Here is a 24,635-nt window from a genome sequence, read left to right as displayed (position 1 = left end):
GAGACTGTTGCGTTAGAACGTAAATGCTAAACTGTAGTTAAAGTAAGTGACCACTCATAAGCCAACAACAAACCATGGCTTCACATTGTGGTTTGTTTGGCAGAAATCAGGCAATGGTTCGTCTGCTGGGCTGTGTTCAGATGTTCAAACAAGCCACTTGTTGGTGAAACAAACCATGGCTTTGCATTATGTGTGAACTATAATTCTACTTGTGCAATATTGAGAAACCACTGATATATATATTTTAAAGGCATGCAATTCTAATGACCAATGTTTGTACCAGCTCAAAAATCCACCCCATCTCCCTTGTCTAAATACACACTCCGAGTCTTACTACATTTAACATTTTACATCTTTGTGGAACTGGAATATAACAACAACCCTGTTTCTACCTTTAAAGACAAGCAGATCCATACTCACCATCTCTTTCTGAAGCATTGACTGAGTGAATACTATCAGAAAGATCTGGGACATTCAGCAAAGTTGCTCGTTCATCCCTTTGAACCACCATCTTCAACTTGCCCTTTGACCTTTCTATTAGGGTCTTGGCATCTGTCAATGACATATTTTCTGTGACTGTTCCGTTTATCTGCAACAGAGCAAAAGGACTACTGATAGGAACCGAACAGAAAGTCAGCAGTTTCGCCTTGATGGCAACTTTGAAGACTAGAGGGAAAGGAAGGAAGAGACAAGACAGACAGACAAAAGCCTGATTGCTCACTCTGGCTGTGGTGGCATTTGACCAAATCATACTCAGAACAGACCCTTAGAAATAAATGAACTTAAGTTCACTGATGGGTATGCACTGATGGGGCACCAGCCAAAGGGTAGAAAACTACACACCTGGTTTATGGAAATCACAATCACGCTTTGAAGCTTAACATAATCATTGCATTTGAGCACCTTAAAACACCTATAGAAGGAATTACTGTAATTGCGTGACTCGACACCAAAGGAATGGGAGCACCCACCCCAGTGCCATAATTATGTCAATGGGATTGAGAGATTTGTCAATGATTTACACTGAATAGTCAGCAAGGGACTAATATCCTCTGGCCAAGATGATTTAGCTCCTCAAGCTCTTGTCCAAAGCAAGGTTGCCTACAGGCAGTTCAGTCTTCCACATGTGGAACATCCCTACAAGGGCTTGGCAAATGGTACCCAACACTAGCCTTTTGCTGCCATGACTTGGCAGACAATGACATTTTGCTATATACCAGCTTTTGCCAAATGGGAAACCTCCAGGTGTTTTGGACTACAACTCCCATTGACCCCAGCCAGCACAGCTGTGCTAGTTGCAGGTTGATATACAGGAGCTTACATTCACCCTCTTTTTAATCTTCTGCTCCAGTGAATCAGGATTGGTCCCTTTAAAACCATCAAGTCACCAGGAAACCAGTTGTGTAAAAGTGTTCTCTCCTTCATCAAACAAAAAGAAAACGAAAGGGGGGGGGCACATTTACTGTACCTTCAGTACGACGTCACCTTCCTGAATATTGCCATCTCTTGCTGCCAGACTGTCTTGGGATATTTCTTTCACAAATATGTGGCTGGCTAAGCGCAATCCATATTCTGTTTCGAATAAAAAGAAAATAAATGCATACCTGTTGTTAACAAGCATTTTCAGGGTCCACCACCACTGCTCCCATAAATTCAATCTTTCTTGGCCCCAAGAATTCCCAAACGGTTTGCTGGGACACACAGAGAGCGTTGCCAGGAAATAAGAAACAGTAAGTATGGCCTAATGTTTTCAAGTCAGCAGGCTGGAAGTGGTGACTCCTCTGTGCTGGAAGCGGGGTGGGGAAAGTCCTTCACAACACTGATTCCCTTCTCCTGCCCTGTGCCAACATACGGGAAGAGTCAAGGATGCACTGGGGTTTCCTGATGCAGCCCACACTACAGCTAAACGGTGGGGACCCCATAAGCATTGCTATGGCTCAAAAAGCATAAGCCCATCCCTGACCTTAACTAAAAGCATGACTACCTGAGCTTTTCTGCAGGTGGCTTGTTTAGCCCATTAATGTTTTCTCAGACTGGCAGAGGTTCTCCAGGGTTTCAGGCACAGAAGCAGTGGCATGCAGTGACATTTTTCAATGCAAAAGGGGGTTGGACTAGATGACCCTTGTGGTCCTTTCCAACTGTATGTTTCTAAGAATCTCCATGCATACCTTGCAATTGGTACTGTGGGGATAGCAAAACTGGCCTGCCTTACAAGGCTGCTGCACCTGAGGCCCTTCATACACGCAGTGTTGTGCTCTTTTTCATTCAGAAAGGCTCTCCCCATAAATGTGAACTCTCTAGTGGGCTTTCAGCTCCTTAAAATCCATTCAGGCTTTTCCAGCCGTTGATAAAAGGCCTTCCCCCCCTCAGCTTTCACCCCTCAATGTGTGTGTTTGCGCGTGCACAACCGCGCCACTGCTTTTCTTCAAGTATTTATTTGACTGCCATTAGAATGTAATGTTTGTATTCAAAGAATGTCTTCCTTTGTTAAAAAGTGGGGGAGGATTTAAGCAACCTTTACATTCCCAGTGGCTACAGACACAAAGAGCTCCTTGGGGACACCAAAGAGCAATTGCCTGTCAACCTTCTCAATAAATGTAAAAACCTGGATGCTGGAGCCTTGCTGCCTCCTTTTGGGAAGGGGGCAGGAAGGCTCTTGGACCCCGAAGGAGCATTTCGCCTCCCCCCAAGGTGCTCGGCCTGAGATGGGCTGGGAGCACTAACCCTAACCTGCCTGCCTCACCTGCAGAGCACACAAGCTGGTGAGTACCCCATGCCCCCACCAGGTTACCTCGTCTTTGGGGAGGAATAAGGAGGAAGGGGGGAGGATAAAGCGCCTCCGCAGCTGACAGACATGCACACTTTGCCATCCTTTTCACAGCGCCCATTGCTAAACAGGTCTCCTATGCTCCACCTGCCCTCTTGGATCCACCAAGTTGTGCCACACCTCAGCAGCGCATGTAGACAGAAGCATTTCCTCAACCAACTCTCTCCAACCAACTTTCTAACTTAAGTATACCATGCACAGTCTGGGAGTCATTTTGGATCCACAGCTGTCCATGGAGGCACAGGTCAATTCTGTGTCCAGGGCAGCTGTCTACCAGCTCCATCTGGTACGCAGGCTGAGACCCAACCTGCCTGCGCACTGTCTTGCCAGAATGGTGCATGCTCTGGTGATCTCCCAACTGGGACTACTGCCATGCGCTCTGTGTGGGGCTACCTTTGAAGGTGATTCGGAAACTACAACTAATCCGTAATGTATCTGCCAGACTGGTGACTGGGAGTGGCCGCTGGGACCATGTAACACCGGTCCTGAAAGGCCTACATTGGCTCCCAGTACATTTCCAAGCACAATTCAAAGTGTTGATGCTGACTTTTAAAGCCCTAAATGGCCTCGGCCCAGTACAGTGGTACCTTCGGTTAAGTACTTAATTTGTTCCGGAGGTCCGTTCTTAACCTGAAACGGTTCTTAACCTGAAGCACCACTTTAGCTAATGGGGCCTCCTGCTGCCGCCGCGCCGCAGAAGCACAATTTCTGTTCTCATGCTGAAGCAAAGTTCTTAACCCGAGGTACTATTTCTGGGTTAGCGGAGTCTGTAACCTGAAGCGTATGTAACCTGAAGCGTATGTAACCCGAGGTACCACTGTATACTTGAAGGAGTATCTCCACCCCCATCATTCAGCCCAGACACTGAGGTCCAGCTCCCAGGGCCTTTTGGTGGTTCCCTCCCTGCGAGAAGTGAAGCTACAGGGAACCAGGCAGAGGGCCTTCTTGGTAGTGGCGCCTGCCCTGTGGAATGCCCTCCTATCAGATGTCAAGGAAATAAACAACTACCTGACTTTTAGAAGACAACTGAAGGCAGCCCTGTTTAGGGAAGTTTTTAATGTTTGATGTTTTAGCGTGTTTTTAATGTTCTGTTGGGAGCCGCCCAGAGTGGCTGGGGAAACCCAGCCAGATGGGCAGGCTATGAATAATAAATTTATTATTATTATTATTTAGAAAGGAGGGAGAGGGACTTGGTTGAAGAAACACTTCGCTCTATGCGTCTGCACATTGAGCTGTGAGGCTAGGCTACCAAATCTGCCCCTTTCCTCCCTGTGAGTCAGAAATCATTTCAGAGAAGACAGGCCCATCTCTCTAGGGCAGGGAACCTCCATGCTTTTTGGCTGCCTGTCTTCTCCACCCACCAGCACTCTTTGGGAAAAATGAATTGACCAGCCACCCAATTACCTCACCTGAACCAAGGGGGTTAGGTGTGTAAAAAAGGTACACACTTTAATACTCTAATTCCCCGCCAGGAACATTGGGGACTAGGCTAGTCCCACTAGTCCAATGAGCACGGAAAGGTCTTTCCTGTCACTTCTTCGCTGCTCCTTTTAACAGAGAGGTGATGGGGCTTGAACTGGGAGTTTCTGCGTGCTAAACAGGTGTTCCACCATTGAGCTATGATTCTTCTGTTCTGATAGTTCATGTAGGAAATATCTAACTCTTTGGTCATGTTTGCATGTAACAGTAAGCCAAACCATGGCTGACCATGAATGAGCAAGTGTGCTGGCACACAGAAGCAAAACAGCAGCCCCTTTGCCCCTTTCTCTGTCCTGCTGCCGCCGCCATGCCACCAAAAATGAAGCCATGGTTTGGCTTAGTGTCATGCATGAATCTGAGCTTGTGATTTGTCTCCCCCCATGCTCCACACACAGCAAACAATAAGCAGTAAGACAAGCAAAAGCCTGGTTGTTTGCGCTGAGACAAACAATGGGTCCAACTTCACACATAATGCTAAGTCAAAGCATGGCTTAGTTCTTGCAATCATAGCAGCAGCTCAGCTGGGAGAGAAACAAAGCATGTCACATGATTTTTTGCTTCATGAACCAGCATGCTTGCTTCTTCATGTTAATTCACTGTTATGTTCAAACGAGGCCTTTAAGTAGCACAAGTACCTCCAGTTTTAGCCAAGGAAACTATCGTTTGGGAGATACCATTATTACTATCATTGGTACATCCTTATCATGGCTTGTTCTCTCCCTGCTATGTTAGACCTAAGCTTACAGAGTTGTACATCATTTGGGAAGGGTTCACATGACTTGATGTCTGTGACACTACATTCATTTTTTAAAAGAGAAAAGGTTTAGAAAAATCTGAATGTTGCCAATACAGTGTTGTACGGAAGTTGTTACTGGAATGGTAGCATCCAGCTAGAAGGCAGGGAATATTGTTACCTAACTATGAAATACTTAAGTTTTGAATGGCTCTGGATCTCAAATTTGCATAATTAGTGCAGCACGCTCTGTAACTGGTATGCAAAACACTGCTGTGAGATTGACTCCCGGGTCATTAACAGGCAGTCTGCAGTTTTCTGTATAATTGAGGAATGGCTGTATAGCGAGATTGTGCAAATTCATTCTTGGGAGAAGCAGCAATCAGAATAACCAAATTGTTTGCCAGCAATTTAGCAAGCTAAATTAGCCTCACACTTTGTTCAGGTAAGCAAAACTCCCCAAACTTGCATTAAAAAGTTTAGATGGTAAATGGGGAAATGTGAAATAGAGGACAAATCTGTTCCTTCTTTCCTAGAAAGTTGTACATAGCAAGAACGATTGCTGTGTCAATCCCCAAGGAAAAGATGCTTCAAATTTTTGATGGGTACTTTTCATTGGGCCAGGTTAAGTAGCTTTCAGTTTGAAATTCTTCCTGCGGAAAGAGTACTGTGCAATCGGAAAGCTTGCTATCTTAACCCTAACCAAGACAAGATCCAAAAAGAACAGAACAGAGATGGCTTAATGTTATGGAGGTGTAAGATCCATAGAAACTTCCAAAACACTATACAGGAGATTAATCCCATAAAGCAAAAATAAACCTCCTTCTGTGGAAGCAGGCTCCCATGCCAACTTAAAACTCCCCAAGCCTTAGGAAGAAGGGAAGCCTGGAGAAGAGAAGACCAAGGGGTGATATGACAGCCACATGGAAGATGGGGCAAGATCGTTGGCAAGAATTGTTGTACAGTGGAAAGAATGACCTTGGAAGATGTGGACTCTCCTTCACTGGAGACTTTTAAAAAGAAAAGTTGGATGGCCATCTTTCAGGGATTCTTTAGCTGTGAGTCCTGCATTGCAGAGGGCTGGATTAGATGACCAGGGGAGGGGGGCAGTTCTCTTCCAACTCTACAATTCTATTGATTCTATGAAATGAAGCCCCAACCTCAAGTTGGAAGGTATGTGCATACATCAAACCAAAGAAAAATGGTTTCTGTTTCCAAACATCTTCCTGCAGATACTATGTGTACCCTTCTTTGCAGTGTAAACAGGTGGCTGCACCTCTGTTGATATAAAGGGGCTTCCATGGCCCATGAGCACAGTTCAGATTTCTACCAGCTCAACAATTGTGGGGAGACTTTCTCATCTTGCCTTGTAGCAGGACTAAACTCTGCCCTCATTTAGGACGGTCATCCTCCCCAATCTGCCTTCCTCAACCGTACCCAGATGTAGAAACTAAACTCTCCTATATATATGCCAGACTTGAACCATTTCTCTCCAGAATGGCTCTTTCAAGCTAGTGGTAAGTGGCACACAAGAGAGGAGGAAAGACAACTCCCTCTTACTTCCTCTCCCAGGAAGCCAAATGACTCTCAAAGTACAACATACACATTATGGCTGATTGGCCAGTTAAAAAAAAGTCTTTGGGGCAAATGGATAAATGGAAACATCCTATTTCCTTCTGATGCAGCCTTCCCTGACCTGCTGCCCTCCAGATGTTTTGGACCACAACTCCCATCAAGCACCAAAAGGATATGGCCATGCTGATGAGAGTTGTAGTTAAAAGACCTGGAGGGCACCAGGTTGGAGAAGACTAATCCAAACTATTAAAGAGCATACAAAGTTTAAAAACTTGTTTGGTTAAAACATGGCATGAGGTGCAAAGTCAGGGAACACTTTCTCTTTTGAGTCCTACTGCTGAGTCACAACATACCTTCATTCTTCCTGGATTTCACCAGTGTGACTTTTGTAGGTTTCGCGGGCTGGCTGGAAGCCACTGACCTCCTATCCGACCTCGGCGATAAACTTCTTTCCCTGCTTGCACTTCGGTCCCTCACCCAGCTCTTCTCGTGCCGCCGGCTCACACTTGAAGCTCCGCGGGAACTTCTGGGGTCGTGCGTATCCTCTTCATAGCTGTCCTCATCGTTTTCAGAGACTGGGTCTGGATCTGTCCGAGTTACCGGAATCTGAACTTTTTTCATTCTTCGGATGGTCTGTAACATACAACAGTAATCTTTCACTTTCTGATAAAATGCAAACTACCTACAACATAAATCTAGAAATTATAATGTTTTGGACATACACATTTTGCATGCACCCTTCAGAATTTATAGTTGTGCTCATGCTAGTAATTTTCCTTCTGGCTTACCACCATAGTAGATTTCATTCTTATCTAGTGGTGGCAAACTGTTAACTCTTTTTGTTTCTGGGGGGAATATTCAAGAAGAAAATATGTAGTAATTGTTGATTTCATTCCATTTTCTTACCCCACCTTTCTGCTCCCAAAATACACTCAAGGTGGCTTAGAAAAACATTAAAACTTAAACAGTGGGTCATATTCAAAGTAGACTCAGTGTAATAAATGAATTTACGTAACTTATGTCTATTGGTTTCAGTAGGTCTACTCAGAGCATGATTTAGATGGATATCACCCAGGAAAAATGGGAACCATGGTCAAGTAAACTTTATTATCAAAAAAGGCAATAAAACAGCAGACTACATTACAAAAGACTGGCAGACAAAAGGGTCACTTGCTTCCCAAAGGCCAACCCAGACTGCTTTGTCCCATCCATTCTGGGGAAGGAGCAGTAAGAGGCCAGAAGGTTATGTCCAGCAGAGTGATATCCCATCAAGTCAGAGTCGTGACTTTGCTGGGAAAACCCAGAATAGAGGTTTCCTGAATTCTGAGTAATACATGAGACCTCCCACACAGATATCTTTTAGTACACAAAGATTCCTGAAATCACAACAATAATAAACAACAACAATAATAGACTCTTTCCGAAGCCCTTACTTAATGCAAAGCATGAGTGCCTGTACAGAATAAGGAAATAGGATTCTCGGCCGAGAATTAAATTTAAGATATTAACAGATGCAAAAGAAAGAGGAGGCTTTGCCCTGCCAGACTTGAAGTTATACTATGAGGCTTCGTGTCTTTGCTGGTTGAAAGAATGGATAAAATTAGAGAACACAGAATTGTTGGATTTAGAGGGATATGACAACAGATTTGGGTGGCACGCTTATCTATGGTGTGATAAAATCAGAATGCATAAAGGTTTTGAAAGTCATATTTTTAGAGGAACGTTAATTGAAGTATGGAATAGGTATAAAAACCTATTAGAGCCTAAAACGCCAATGTGGTTATCCCCGCTGGAGATAATGAGTACGAAAAAAGTCAATATGACAGGAGATTGGATTACATATGAAAATTTAATAATTAAAGAAGGTGATAAATGGAATTTGAAACCATATGAAGAGGTTAAAGAAAAGGTGTATGATTGGCTGCATTATTTTCAAGTGAATGCAATGTTTAAAAAAGAGATGCGGGAGAAAGGTTTTTCAGGAAAAAAATCAAGGTTTTATCAAGAAATTTTGAATAGTGATGTAAAAACATTGTCAAAAATGTATAAACTATTACTTGAATGGCACACAAAGGATGAGGAAGTTAAAACGGTAATGATTCAATAGGCTAAAGATTTTGGTTATAATATACAATTTGAGGATTGGATAAGGTTATGGAAAGAGGGAATGAAATTCACCGCATGTACTACGATAAAAGAAAATGTGATGAAAATGTTATATAGATGGTATATAACTCCAGTGAAACTTGGAAAGATGTTTAAAGTTAGTAATAAATGTTGGAAATGTCAAGAGAAAGAAGGAACATTTTATCACATGTGGTGGGAATGTAAGAAAGTGAAAAGCTTTTGGGAAATGATTTATAACGAGATGAAAAAAATGCTGAGATATACTTTTGTAAAGAAACCAGAAGCATTGTTACTAGGCATATTAGGTAATGATGTTGAAAAGAAAGATGTGAAGTTATTTAGATATGCAGTTGCAGCTGCCAGAATTTTGATGGCCCAAAAATGGAAACAGGAAGAAATGCCAACGAGGGAGGAATGGAGAATGAAATTGATGGAATACGCAGAAATGGACAAACTAACATGTAAAATTCGAAACCAACGCGATCAGAGATTCACCGAGGACTGGAACAAATTTACAGAGTATATCAAAACTGTGTGTGATCAGGAAATAACGCTTGTTGGATTTCAGGAAGCTTTGTGAAGAGAATAGTAAGGAATGTCGCTTAAATGTAAAGATAAAATAAGGATTGTTAAAGTGCAACATAAATTTAAGGAATGTGAAAAGTTGTGAAAATTATGGAAATTGTCAGATAGGCTGACGGAAGTCTACAAGATGTATAAGTTAAATTGGATGTTAAATTGTAATTGGATTGGTTATTGGAAATTTGAATAAAAATTAATTATAAAAAAAAAAGAATAAGGAAATAGGATAGCCAACATTTTCATCAATATTTAGATGCCACATGGGAGCCAAAAGGTAACTCTCCAGATCCCTGCAATGTTACAGAGCACCGGAAGAAGAGGCAAAAGAAAACAGGGTGAGCTGGCATCCTGGGGAGGTGGGAGGCAGTGAAGAGCTGAAGTGCTCCTCTCCCACACACCAACCTCACTCTTCAAGTGTGTGACAAAAAAACACCGCAGTGTGGACTTCAGTCGTAAAGAAAAACATAGTTTCGTGGAAATACCCTCCTGATATTATTCCAAGGAAGCTGGTAAATGTGGGTTGAACAAGGTAACTGTTAGGTGGATTTGTAGCTGGCTGACTGACTGAACCCAAAGAGTACTCATTAAGAGTTCCTTGTCATCCTGGAAAAAGTGACAAGTGGGGTGCCACAAGGTTGTGTCCTGGGTCTGTTGTTGTTCAGTGTCTTTATAAACGACTTGGATGAAGGAATTGAGGGGATGCTCATCCAATTTGCAGATGACACCAAACTGGGAGGGGTAGCTAATGCTGCAGAAACAGAAACAGAATTCAAAATGTCCTTAACTGATTGGAGTACTGGGCACAAACTAACAAAATGAATTTCAATAGGGACAAATGTAAGGTCCTGCACTTAGGCAGGAAGAACCAGCTGCAAAAATATAGTATGAAGGACACCTGGCTTACTAGCAGTACATGTGAAAAGCATCTAAGGGGTCTTGGTGGACCACAAGTTGATGCAGTGTGATGCAGCGGGGGGGGGGGGCTAATGCTATTCTAGGCTGCATCAAGAGAAGTCTAGTGTCCAGATCAAGGGAAGTCACAGTCCCACTCTCTTCTGCCTTAGTCAGACCACACCTGGAATACTGTGTCCAATTCTGGGCACAGAATTCGAGGAGGGAGACCAAGGTGATCAAGGGTCTGCAAACTAAGCCTTATGAGGACAGCTTGAAGGAGCTGGGTGTGTTTAGCCTGGAAAAGAAGAGACTGTGAGGAGATATGATAGCCACCTGCAAATATCTCAAGGGCTGTCACAGGGAAGAGGGAACAAGCTTGTTTTCTCCTGCTCTGGAGGGTAGGACTGGAACCAATAGCTTCAAATCACAAGAAAGGAGAATCTGACTAAAGATCAGAAAAAAACTTTCTGACAGTAAGAGCGATTCAGCAGTGGAATGGTCTTCCTCGTGTGGTCATAGACTCTCCTTCCCTGGAGGTTTTTAAGCGGAGGATGGCCATCTGTCATAGGTGCTTTAGCAGTGATTCTTGCATTGCAGGGGGTGGACTAGATGACCCTTGGTGTCACTTCCAACTCTATGATTCTATAATTTTAATTACCCCTAAAAGGGAGGGAAGAGAATGCAGAGATAAACATGAATGAATATGTGGGTCGGTTAGTTACATATGCTTAAGCTTCGAATCAGCAGGGCATGGGAACCGTGAGACTGTGCTAAAGGCTTCATGGGCAAGATTGGTCTTGAGGAAGGTTTTGAAAGTAGTAAGAATGATGGTGTCACACAGGTGTTCTGGGAAGAATTAGGGCAGCTTCTCTCCCCCGCCCCGCAGCACCACACTGAACACTTAAGCCTGACAACTTTCAGTGCCTTACTCACCTTAGCCAGTGTGGCCAAGCATCAGGGATGAGGGGAATTGCAGTCTGGCACCAAAATCACTACCCATGGTCTAACGAAAAGCTTCACTTGCACCATTGTTTTTGAGAGACAATGGCATCTCTATAGAAGCCAGTTTCACAATGCTTTATGATTTGAAGATAGGTTCTTGAATGCTTCTTTTAAAAAAAGCATTCTAAATTCTGCAGCAGAACAGGGAGACCATCTAGGGGCTTGTAGAATCCTGCCCTGCTATAAAAGAATACTTTTAAAAATCAGAACTACTGTCTTATCCATATGCAAAAACATGCCAACTTAGTTTACTAGAAGATTGATCAGCTAAGGTTGCAATCCAATGCATATTTTAATGGGTCTTACTTCCAAGTAACTTAGCGTAGGTCTGTACTGCAAAATTTCTTTGACAGCCCCCTCTCCCTCTCTGATGGAGCTGTGGTAGGGCGATGCACTGTACTGTGCTGTGTGATTGTTTTTGTCTGGCTATAACCTGCATTTGATCTCCTAATAAACTTGATTGATGACTGATTGATATACCTTATCACAGTCGAACAAGGTGGCTGATAAGCTGTTTAAAAAACAGCACAAAGTTGTCTATGATCCCTAGATACATCCACGCACACCATCCTTACCACTGTCCTCAGTGAAGTTTTTCTCCACCCACCCAAAAAGGAAAGGGGGCATTCTCAGGTTCTGAGAAAGGGCAAAACATATAAAAGAATCCCATAATCTACAGACACTGCAACTTCATCAATATTTCAATGCTTGACAAGACTGCTGGAGTGGAAAGTGGCTTAGTCTCTCATAATGTGCTGTGTCAATAGGCATGCGATACAGACCTTTGTAGTATCGTTGGCAAGCCATCAAAACAAAACAAAAACCTGCTGCAGAGCAACACATTTGTCCTCAAAACTGAGGAATTCAACTTTCTTTCAGACTGAGAAAAGCACAAAGCTGTTTTTATGATCAAACGTAATTCTGAGGGTTAACAATATTCTTTGTGTACTCCAAAGTATAGTGTAGGAATGTGCATGGTGTTCTCTAAGTAACAACCAAGGATTTTTCAACTTCCATGAGGTTAAGCAGGGGAGGAAGGGGTAGCTTAGCCTACAGTTTATGATCATCTGCCTCAGACACTGCTTACATGAAAATTGTCAAGTGACCTAGTAAGCTAGATAAATATTCTGCATCATGCAGGTAAGACTTACAAGCAAAACAGGAGAGAGGGGAAATGATCCAAACATTGCCCAGAGCTACAGGTGACATTTGCAGAGATACATGCACAACCCCCTTTTACCCTCAGGCAACCCCACTCCTGTCTGCAAATATATAATCTGCCACATACTACCCAACACCTCTTACTAGCAGTAAGATTGTTTGGGTTTCAAGCTCAGGATATCTTTCAGGCTTATACTTAAACAAGTCACAAGAAGCAGCAAAGATACTATCAAGCTCAACCTACTGACTCAAGTCAGCCATCAGACTGCCAAATCACAAGTTGCTGTGAAAATTTGAATTGGGCAGACTTATAGCTAGTACTAACCTACCAACTACAGTCTGAAAACCCACTTCATCATGAAAAACCAAAAGGGGAGAGAAGGAAACCAGCGTGTGAGAAAATAAGAAGCAGCACACAAGCCCAAAGCATACTTTTGACCCTCCAAACCACTGTTTAGTGTAGGCCTTTTGACCCTTTGCTGCCTCTACCCCAGCAGAACACTTTAAGGTGGTCCATAGGCTACTGGCACCTGTATAGGTGGTTGGAGTCTACGACTAAGTCTGAAGGCCAAGAGACTTTCTGTTCTTTGCTTCCCAGGCACGTTGAGGATAATAGGTCTGTCCCTGTAGTGAGCTAGACACCATGACAGATGCAGCTCGAAATGAGGTTTTCAATGTCATGCTTTGTAGGATCAGTTTCAGTTTTTGCAGCCTGGTTACTCTGACAAAATGTTTGCTAGTCATGGGGAATGACTGGGTGGGTCCCAGGGGCAGTGACTGTGTCTTTGCATGAGGGGATGGTGCCTCTTGCCTTGAAGGAGGTGGGGGCAAGGTACCTGACAGGGTCACGGTGGCACAGTTGCAGGCCCTCTCAGAGGAAACAGATTATCCAGACCCATTGCAATCTGGGTTCAGCCCAGGCTCAGGATGGAATTGGCCTTGGTCGCCCTGATGGAGGATCTTACTGGAAGAGAGACCTTGCTGCTTCTACTTCTCATTAGCTTTTGAGATCACTGATGATTGTTATCCTCCAGGACAGCCTCTTGGAGATGCCTATCAGCTGCACCGTTCTGCAGAAGGTCCAGTCTGATCTCATGGGACGGGTGCAGAATTCAACGTAGCCTGAGGGTTTTCTCAGCCCCCTGGTTCTTGAGGTATGAGGTGAAACGGGTAACTATTCTGTCCCCAATGCTATTTAACTTCTGTCTGACACTGTTGGGAGTAGGCATAAGGAGGTTTGGAGTGAGGTAACGTCTGAACTGGGAATTGGGAGTTCAGGAATTGGAGTGAGGTAACGTCTGAACTGGGAATGGCTGTGTAGGCCCTTGACCAGTGCTTGGATCCAGTGGTGTTCTAACAAACTGAGTCTGAATCTGGGCTCTCTGACAGAGGCTCTGTGGATCTATGAAGTTGGTAAGTTGTCTGCCCTGAAGGAGCAGGTGCAAAGTCTATGGATGCTACGACATCCCACTGTGCCACTGGAGGCACAAGTGTTCTTCGTTACTAAAAGTGCTTTTCACCAGCTTTGACTAGCAGAGCAGCTATGGCCATTCCAGGATCGGGATGGCTTGACCACAGCAATCCATGCACCGGTAACCTCATTATTTGATTACTACAATGCGCTCTATGTGAGGAACAATGAGTGTGTTACGATTTTTCACACAATACAGCGTTGCAATTGTTTACCACAAGACAGACTGATCTATTGCTGATGACGGGTTGTTTTGCAGATTTAAGAAAAAGCTATCTATGCACTCTGTCTGAAAGAATAGCAGGAATCAATATAATTGCACCATGCAGTGGCAAATAGTATGCGCTGAGAATGAAGGAAAAAGCTGCTTGTTGAGGCATGAGAGGAAAGTAAAGCCATTCAATACCTAGGGCATGTGAAAAGCTAGGCACAATTCTGCCTTGCTACGAAGACAGACTAGGGAGAAGCAATGAATACTGGGAACCTGAGACTTTGGGGATGGGTACTGAGGCCTTGTCCTCAGTGCTTACAGTTCCTTCGGTGATCTATAGAAAAGGGGGACACTGAGGACAGGATACTGCAGCCTCGGTCAATCTAGTGTCCTCCACTAGATTGATATTTTGGACTACAGCTCATATCAGCCCCAGCATGCCAAGTTTCATCATGATCTAACAGTCTCTCTACATTTGAGTTTCTTCTCCTATAGCATCTCATATCCATCTTTGGATATATCCCTCTTCATGTTCTCTCCAAGGCTCTCTGTTGTTTGCTCACTGCATCCACACAAGCCCTGCTGTTCATTTTAGATTGCTCACCCATTGCACAGGTGGACATCCCCTTGGTCTTTTGAAATGGTATACTCTCCACAGTGCTTTACTCTATCAACTTGAATAGTGGTGGGGTTTTTTTGCCACATGCCCTGCTTATGTGTATTTTAACATTTTAGTTAAGAGTACAAAATGAATGAAACGCACAAATGAATGAAAATCTTAAACCTGATCAGGTTTCATCTGGGAACGGAGAAAGCTCTGCAGAGGAATTCTATGTGAACTCTGCATGTTCAGAATTCTGCAGAATACCTAGACATCCAAGATGGAGTTTGCTTGATTTGCACAACAACTCTAGCCCAGTGCTAGCTGTAGAGTACCCGGAGCACATCCCAATGGACTGCTTAGTTAAGCCTTAAGACATTTTTGCACATGTGCTATCCTGCTTGTCAATGCTGCCAAGGAGCAGGGTCACAGAGAGCCTTGTGTGGGCACAATTTAGACCTAGGCCTACTTTGCTCAGCAACATTGCCTGCAGACAATATTTCCTGGAATGCTAGCTCTGCAAAGCAAACACATTCCTTTCCTGTTTCCAGCTCCCCTGCCTGAATCATCAAAGCTCCACCTCCCTGCTTCAACTTTGAACCCGCAAGTGCTGATAAGCAGAGCAAACATGCAAACCTGTGCCAAAAGTTTTAGAAGGCACAGTGAGGTTTCTGCACTGCTGAACATTTTGTGCCTCTGTTCCCAATAATCATAAGTCATATAGGTAAAAGTAAGGGAAAGGACCCCTGGATGGTTAAGTCCAGTCGAATTAGACTATGGGGTGTGGCGCTCATCTCTGCTCTCAGGCCGAGGGAGCCAGTGTTTGTCCGTAGACAGCTTTTCCGAGTCATGTGGCCAGCATGACTAAATTGTTACTGGCACACAGAGGATGTGATGAGTGCCAGAGCACATGGAAACACTGTTTACCTTCCCACCACAACGGTATCTGCTTATCTACTCACAATGGTACGCTTTCAAACAGAGAGGTTGGCAGGAGCCGGGACAGAGAAGGGCTCACCCCCTCATGCTGATTCGAACTGCTGACCATATGATTGGCAAGCCCAAGAGGCTCAATGGTTTAGATCACAGTGCCACCCACGTCCCTTGAGAGCTATATTCTGTCTTTCCTGCAAGTAATGAATTAAAGGCAGCTTATAAAGCATGCTTGAACAATGCTGTTTTCAGTCTCAGCTGGGGTAGGTTCTTCCACCTGAGTAACAGCCAACAGACTGACTTAAGCCCACACCTGATATGGAGCAAGAAAATGAAAATCCCAACCCTCTGTTTCACACTATGTTCCCCAACTCATCCATTATGGAGACAGGCTGAGGAATGGGCCCAGACTGCCTCTTCCAAAGATTGGCCTTTCTCCCTCTTCCTTCACGGCATGAGAAGGAACAAGGAAAGCTTCCCAATTATCTCAACACAGAAGCTGTGTTTGGTGTAGGTAAAAGAGCAAGGCTAAATAGTATTAGCCCAGGGTTGCAGAGGAAGGGCAGGTCCCCACTTCCTACCATTACTCCCAAGCGTTTCCGTGCGCTCTGGCTTCCGTCACGGTGTTCTGTTGCACCAGAAGCGAGTTAGTTATGCTGGCCACATGACCCAGAAAACTGTCTGTGGACAAACACCGGCTCCCTCGCCCTGAATCGAGTTGAGCACCTTTGACTGGACTTAACTGTCCAGGGGTTATTTACCTTTACCATTTTACTCCCAAGTGTATTATTTAGCTGCTGTTCATTACTAGGCAGTAAATGCAGGAAGAAGTTCAGGGCTGCAATCAGTGGATACCATGGGAAGGCTCAGCATATCCCCTGTGGCCCCAGCTAGTAAGTAATCAAGTCTGCTTTAGGGTTTCATTTCCCCCCCCCCGCTAAAATGTCTAGAGCAGTTCAAGCACACATAACTGTTTGCTAAAAGACGTTAGCTATTTTACAAGTTTTGTGCTATTGTATGACAGATGTCACTGAACCCACCATCAAGGCTGCAATCATTTTGTTTGAGCAATTCTGGTATATGAATACTTTGCGCACACATCTAGGAGTATAGGATAAAGCAACAACTTACTATTTTGGCATTTTTACCACTTTTCCTCAGCTGCTGAACAGCAAAAGCATGCTCCACATTATCCATAGAAACACCATTGACCATTGCAACACGGTCATTCTCCCTGGAAAAAAAATAAAATAAGTAAGAAGCATGTTGGTAAAAGAGTAAAGAAATTGAGAAAGGGACACGACAAGGCTGCCCAATTTCCCCACTGCTCTTTATTTCGGTCCTGGAGGTTTTGCTAAATATGATAAGAAGGGACCAGCTGATTCATGGTATTCAGGTCGGAGCAAAACAATATAAACTTAAAGCCTTTGCAGATGATCTTGTATTGACATTACAAGAGCCAGTACCTAGTACCAAGAGGGCTTTAGAATTAATCCAGGAGTTTGGTCATGTGGCAGGCTTTAAGTTAAACAAGTTAAAAACTAAAGTTTTGGAGAAAAACTTGACACCGATGGAGAGAGAGAGAGGTTTCAGAAAGAGACAGATCTGACATCAGTAAAGAAGGTAAAATACTTGGGGGTGAATATGACTGCTAAGAATGCAAATTTATTTAAAGATAATTATGAGAAATGTTGGTCAGAAGTGAAGAAAGAGATTTGGTCGAATTTGAAGCTTTCCTTGCTGGGTCGGATTGCTGTCATTAAGATGAATGTATTGCCGAGAATGTTGTTTTTGTTTCAATCATTACAAATCATTGACAAGATGAACTGTTTCAAGAGGTGGCAAAGAGATATCTCTAGATTTGTCTGGCAGGGCAAAAAGCCCAGAATAAAATTTAAGATACTTACTGATGCTAAAGACAGAGGGGGGTTTGCCCTGCCGGACTTTAAACTTTATTATGAATCAGCAGCTTTTTGCTGGTTGAAGGAATGGCTACTTCTTGAGAACACTGACATCCTAGATCTTGAAGGTTATGATAATGTATTTGGGTGGCATGCATATTTGTGGTATGGCAAGGTTAAAGCGCATAAAGCATTCAAAAACCATATTGTCAGGAAAGCATTATTTAATGTCTGGACAAGATATAAAGATTTTTTGGAGAATAAAACCCCAAGGTGGTTATCACCTATGGAAGCGAAAGCTATGAAAAAACTTAATATGGAGGAAAAATGGCCAAAGTATTGTGAACTTTTGGAACAGGAAGGTGACAAGCTGAAATTGCAGAGTTATGAGAAGCTCAAAGGGAAGGTGCGAGACTGGTTACATTATTTTCAAATAAGAGAGGTTTATAATCAAGATAAAAAAATTGGTTTTCAGGTGGAAAAATCAAAGTTGGAAACAGAATTGTTAGAACCCAATGCTAAGATATTATCAAGAATGTATAATTTGCTGTTGAAATGGAGTACTGAGGAAGAAATGGTAAAATCTGCTATGATTAAATGGGGACAAGATATAGGACACAATATCATGTTTGCTGACTGGGAGCAGTTGTGGACCACTGGGATTAAATTTACGGCATGTAATGCCCTAAGAGAGAATATTATGAAAATGATGTATAGGTGGTACATGACCCCAGTCAAGCTTGCAAAAATATACCACTTGCCCGATAATAAATGTTGGAAATGTAAAGAAATTGAAGGTACATTCTTTCACCTTTGGTGGACGTGCCCGAGGATTAAGGCTTTCTGGGAGACGATTTATAATGAAATAAAAAAGGTACTTAAATATACTTTTGTGAAGAAACCAGAGGCCTTTCTCCTGGGCATAGTTGGCCAATTGGTGCCAAAGAAGGATAGAACTTTCTTTATGTATGCTACAGCAGCAGCAAGAATACTCATCGCAAAGCATTGGAAGACATAAGAATTACCCACCTTGGAAGAATGGCAGATGCAAGTAATTGACTATATGGAAATGGCTGAGATGACTGGCAGAATCCGAGATCAGGGAGAAGAGTTGGTGGAAGAAGATTGGAGGAAATTTAAAATTTATTTACAGAAGTACTGTAAAATGTATGAATGCTGATGACATTGAAATAAAATGAAGGGGTTCCAGTAACAAGAGATAAAAATTTGAAATTATAAATTTGGGAGGTAAAATATATAAGGACAAAGTAGTAGGATACGAATTTGCTGAACTGTTAAAAAGGGATATAAAAAAGGGAGGCGTGAGGAAGTCAGGAAAATAAGTTAATCAAAGATGAACAATTAGAAAAGAGTGATTTGTGTTTTTCCTATTCCATGTTTTGTGTGTTGATTGATTTTTCCTCCCTTGTTAGTTTAAATGTTTGTATTTTATGTATTGTGAAAGCTTGTATTGTTGTGTTTTATATTTTCCCTGTGTTTTTACTGTTCTATGTTTGGTTGTATCTCTTTATTGTTAAACTTAATAAAATATTATTATTTTAAAAAAAAGAGTAAAGAAAAAGCCTTGAAGAAAACAAGCAAAGCTTACTATTACTATGCTATATAGCCACTCCAACAGAGGTGCTTTGTGGATGCAGATCTTCTCTTCCACAAAGTTATCAGAATGTTTTGTTCGTAATATTCATCATGTGCGTCTACATTTCTGAAGTTCCTCTGCTGTATTTTTAAAAGTTGATGCCACCAGCTCTGAGACTACAGACACACTTCTCCATCCCATAAACACTGTTAAGAGGGAGGAAATGGGCCAGCTGCAAGAGGACTGCACACTGCCTCCTCCAACACTTGAACTTCTTTTGGGCCAATCACGACCCCTTTAAGCTCACACCAACATTAGCCACAGTCAATGGCAAACAGGGTTTCCTCAAACCTGTATTTGAGACTGGATGCAAAAACCAAGCTTAGGAGCAAATTGTGTTTGACGGGCACACCCATGCAGGCAATGGCAAACCATGGTGAAGTGAAGCAGGGGGAGGGATCGAGGATGCACAGAGAAGAGGGACAGGAAAAAGGTCACAATCCTGCCATACATTTAAATCACATTTGTACCACTTTATTTCAGTCATGCTCTCCCCCAAAGAATCTTGGGAACTGTAGTTTACCCACCACACAGCTAAAATTTGTTGGGAATCTGTGTACATGCAGCTACTCACACAGAGTCAATTAAGTTACAGATAGGTAGCCGTGTTGGTCTGCCATAGTCAAAACAAAAAAATTTTTTCCTTCCAGTAGCACCTTAAAGACCAACTAAGTTAGTTCTTGGTATGAGCTTTCGTGTGCATGCACACTTCTTCAGTCAATTAAGGTTTGGCAGACAGCCAGAAGGCAATCTGAAGGAGTAAGTCTGCCTGGTGATAACAGAGGCATGGAGACAGCTCCCTGATTGGTCAAGCTCTCTCAAGGGAGTGATAATTAATGGCCTACTAACTGTTAGTTCAGTGTTTGAGTTCAGAGTTCTGTGTCAGTGTAGGAGTTGTGAGTCGTGTCAGAGAGAGCTAGCAAGAGATCCATGTTCTGTTCCTGTAAATAGTCCACTGTATATAATAAACACCTAACTACAAGTTCCTGGTTCCTGCTTCGTCTATCCTGTCTGAAGCCAAGTCGCCAATTGCTTCCGTGGATTCTGTGTTTACTCTGCTAGGTCTGGCTAAGTTCTTGTAAATAGTTAGAAAGTTGCGAAACACCAAGTAGGTTTTACCAATAAAATTCCCAGCACCATTAAGCTACAACTCACTGGATTCTTTGTGGGAAGTCATAGGATTTAAGATTGCCGAAGAATTGATGCTTTTGAATTATGGTGCTGGAGAAGACTCTTGAGAGTCCCATGGACTGCAAGAAGATCAAACGCATCCATTCTTAATGAAATCAGCCCTGAGTGCTCCCTGGAAGGACAGATCGTGAAGCTGAGGCTCCAGTACTTTGGCCACCTCATGAGAAGAGAAGACTCCCTGGAGAAGACACTGATGCTGGGAAAGATGGAGGGCACAAGGAGAAGGGGGCGACAGAGGACGAGATGGTTGGACAGTGTTCTCGAAGCTACAAACATGAGTCTGTCCAAACTGCGGGAGGCAGTGAAAGACAGAGGTGCCTGGCGTGCTCTGGTCCATGGGGTCACGAAGAGTCGGACACGACTAAACGACTAAACAACAACAACAAATAGGATTTAAATTTATGGTGTATAACCTGATTGAAGGAAATACGATCCTCGAGTCAAGCCTATTTCTTCAACAATGGTTAAGGAGAGGAAGAATTAATTTTACAGCAACACTTACAGGAACAGAGGATAAGACGATAAGCAGGAATAAACCATCCCCATACAGCTCCACTCCCCAAAATTAACTTACTGTAGTAGTCCTTCTGCTGGGCCTCCTTTGAGCACATCGGATATAACGATAGATGTTTCTCCACTCTGGAAGTGAGGATTATCTCTTCCACCAGATATTGCAATACCAAACCCAAATCCAGGAGCCTATGACAAACCAGAAAGAAGCTTGGATTAGAGGTATCAACAAGTTCATGTAACAGATAACGTTTATACAATCTACAGTGGTACCTCGGGTTAAGTACTTAATTCATTCTGAAGGTCCGTTCTTAACCTGAAACTGTTCTTAACCTGAAGCACCACTTTAGCTAATAGGGCCTCCCGCTGCTGCAGCACCACCGGAGCATGATTTCTGTTCTCATCCCGAAGCAAAGTTCTTAACCCGAGGTACTATTTCTGGGTTAGCGGAGTCTGTAACCTGAAGCGTTTGTAACCCGAGGTGCCACTGTATTTCAAAATGCACGTATCAGGATTTTGAACAAAGCAACAACTTTATACCAAGCAAAACATCCTGAGGCTCTCAATTTTTTCAGTTCACAACCTGTTGCTCTCAGCCTTTCATTCTCTTCCTTCCTCTCAGAGACAGAAACCAGCCTATAATACATTCAATGTCACAGCATCCCCAAGACATGGATGCAAGACAGTGATAATCACAAATAGTTCCGTTCAGTTTGTAGAGGCTGTATTGTTTCTCTCTTTGACCTACCAGTTTCCTTTAACAATAAAGAGTCTCAAATCAACTTGACAAGAATAAAGTATGGCACATAAAAACAGTTTGAAATCAGAAAAGAATGAAAACACTTAACAGCACATAATGGATAACATGATCATCCAGTGATGTACTAATAAGGATCAAGTCCTACCCACCCCACTAAAAAGATGACCACCAGCATAGGAAGCTAGACTGGTAAACAGAAAGGTCTGGCACCTAAACACTGTTCAGCCCTCTTTAGGGAAGCTTTTAATGTTTAACAGACTATTGTATTTTAATATTTTGTTGGAAGCCGCCCAGAGTGGCTGGGGAAACCCAGCCAGATGGGCGGGGTATAAATAATAAATTATTATTATTATTATTATTATTATTATTATTATTATTATTATTATTATTATGTACCAAGTGAGTGAGTCTCCCTGAGGACGGCATTCCCCAGATGGGTGGGGTGGCACTACTGACAAGGCCCATTTTCATAAAGTCCCTTCCACAAGTCCCTTGGGGGAGGCACACAGAGAAGCCAGAACATTTAACTTGAAAACTAAGTGTATTTGATCTGGATTTGTCAAAGCAAAAGGTGTGGATGCTACTTTTTTCTATCAAAGAGAAGACCATTTGAAGGTCATAATACAGGGGTCTACTCTAATTCTCCCTGATCTTAAAAGCTTTAGTACTTCCCCTTGAATTCCAATTAATGAGATCTGACTACAGACCTGCTGGACACATGGTTTGGACCAAACAGGCAACAGGAATCTTCTGTAGGGAAGGTGTGGCCAATGAGGCTCCCTCCTTATGTTGTGTACTACAACTCCCATAATCTCTGGCCACTGGCTATGGTGAAGAGGCTGACTGGAGTTGGAGCCAGCAATATCACGAAAGGAGTTGCCATTTTAAACAAAGGGGCATGCAGGAAGAAGGTGCTCAACCCTCGCTTGTTTTCAAGTTGGATGTGAAAACACTTGATCTCATCCACCAGTATACGAAGGAGAGGCGGTTTAGAGCATCTTGCTGTAATAGCTAGAAGCAATCCTTCCCAACACTTCTGAACTAAGCCAATGCTTGCTATGATCCATGCATGCATAATCTAAAATGGATGGAAATGTGGGCTTTGGTTCCAAACTATTATTTACATCCACATGTAATTGATGGATTAGCTGAAATGCAATAGTTTCTTTTATAAGGTATCTTTAATTGGACATGCAACTCTTTAATTCTAACATGGTATACAAATATTAAGAATTGGTTTTAGTCCAAATGACTGTCCCAATTTAAAAATTAATTGCTCCCTGTGATGAGACCATCAGAACAGAAGCAGCTTCTCCAAGTGTTCCTTCCCTGAAAGCTTTTACAAGGCCACCTCATGTGCTTTATATTCCACCATAATTTAGAATGAACTCTAAACCCAGAGGAGCATGAAGACACAGCATTCCATCTTGCATGAATGCCTCTCTGTATGTTGCATAGTACTTCCTTTTCATGTTTCACAAGTGTAAGCTGCACCCTAGGAAAACAATATCAGGAATGAAAAGGAAGGTTGTCATCTGGTGGTTTTGCTAGGGGATGTCATAGAGCAAGCTTAACAATGACTTTAGTATTAGGATCCCAGAGGTTTTAAAAAATAAACCCCAAAAACCTCACAGAGGGAAACCTTTTTTTTTAAAAAAATGAGCATTTAGTCTACAATCCTAAGAATGCTGGAAGGGTTGTTCCAATAGACTGAAGAATACATATGGGACCCCCCTCTCAGACATCATGGAAGTCTCTGGCCCCGACCCCATCAAATGGAGGAAGCTTGGGGGGCTGCAGAGGAGGATGGGAAATAGCTCAGATCCAAAGCCATCTCAGCTGCCTGACCCATTCCCAAACTAGGCAGAGATTTACTCCAGATCAGGCAGTGGAGTAAAACTCTCCTCCTGATTTCTCACCCAGTATTCCCTAATTTTTCCAACCATTTTTTTCTCTTTGTAGAAAGGGGAGCTACAAAACAACCACCACCACCAGAGAACCTCATTTTCTCTGTCCTCACTTCTGCCCTGACAGCAAGACCCCAACAAGAGCTTAGGAGATAGCGCTTGAACCACCTTTAATAGAAATATTGTTTATACACACATAATCATTAAAGGTAATGCAAAGCATTCTTTAACCACCCACCCAAAGGCAAGAATCTTTCATGCAAGAGTCTCAGTGAAATATTTGGTTTTAATTTACTGGTGTTCCTATATTAAGACTATAAACTCAGTGTTCACATCAGACACAATATAGCTCTGAACACGAGGGACTGAAGATTGAGCTGAGTGGGTGGTCCTGGGGGGTACAACTGGAGGACTGCTTTCAGGGCCTGCTTGCCAGCCTTTTTGAAACATCTGGCTAGCAAACAGAAAACTAGACTCAATGAGCTCTATGGCATCATACCCAAGGGGCCTTCTTATGTTCCATATGCGACACAGTGTGCCTTATCTCCAAGTATTATAGTTTTCTCCAAATTTTCAAAGGAATATTTGATCAGGACTTGCCACAATTTCAGTCCAACTCACAGCCGGGCAAAAATCTCCACCAGCCAAGAAATATTACTCCTCCCATTCCTGGTAAAAATCTTAAAAATGATGTCTGTTGCAACTTCTCCTGGGTTTTGCTAATCCAATTAGCAAAACAGATGCTTCTTCACACAAAACAAAATCCAGCCTTTAAGAAGTCCAGCCAACTTGAGACAAGAAGGAGATGAAGGAATACCTCTTATTATTTCAATTTCTGTTGGTGAAAGAAGGCTAACTTTCAAACTCTGGAAAGCTCTCTTTCAGTCAGGAATTAAGAGCATATGGTGCAGTCTTGCTCTCTGTGTGACTTTGGAAGGCCTCTCATTTAAAGCTTTATTCCCTAGATTGCAGTATACGTCTCACTGCACCAGCGCACTGGCGCAACAAATCAACCTGAGATTGTTAGGCAATCATACTGTGGTGACTGAATGAAAAAGTCATAAGAACATATAGAGTCAGTGCTCTTCTCACAGCGGCCGACCAGATGCCTGT

General features: G+C 42.8%; 1 protein-coding gene across 9 annotated transcripts in view; it reads right to left on the bottom strand.

The window, feature by feature from the left end:
• The window catches only part of TJP1 (tight junction protein 1), a 330,457-nt gene that overhangs the window by 43,096 nt on the left and 262,726 nt on the right, over positions 1-24,635 (bottom strand). For all 9 annotated transcript variants that reach the window (XM_053365517.1, XM_053365518.1, XM_053365519.1 and 6 more), the window contains 5 exons: positions 20,920-21,044; positions 16,728-16,830; positions 6,968-7,247; positions 1,469-1,572; positions 421-589 (listed from right to left, as the gene is read on the bottom strand). In XM_053365517.1, the coding sequence (XP_053221492.1) occupies positions 421-589; positions 1,469-1,572; positions 6,968-7,247; positions 16,728-16,830; positions 20,920-21,044 (781 nt within the window). The remainder of the gene's footprint in view (positions 1-420; positions 590-1,468; positions 1,573-6,967; positions 7,248-16,727; positions 16,831-20,919; positions 21,045-24,635) is intronic.

This window comes from Podarcis raffonei, chromosome 14, assembly GCF_027172205.1.
Source record: "Podarcis raffonei isolate rPodRaf1 chromosome 14, rPodRaf1.pri, whole genome shotgun sequence".
In the NCBI taxonomy this organism is placed as follows: Eukaryota; Metazoa; Chordata; class Lepidosauria; order Squamata; family Lacertidae; genus Podarcis; species Podarcis raffonei.
This window is presented reverse-complemented; position numbering and strand designations above follow the sequence as displayed.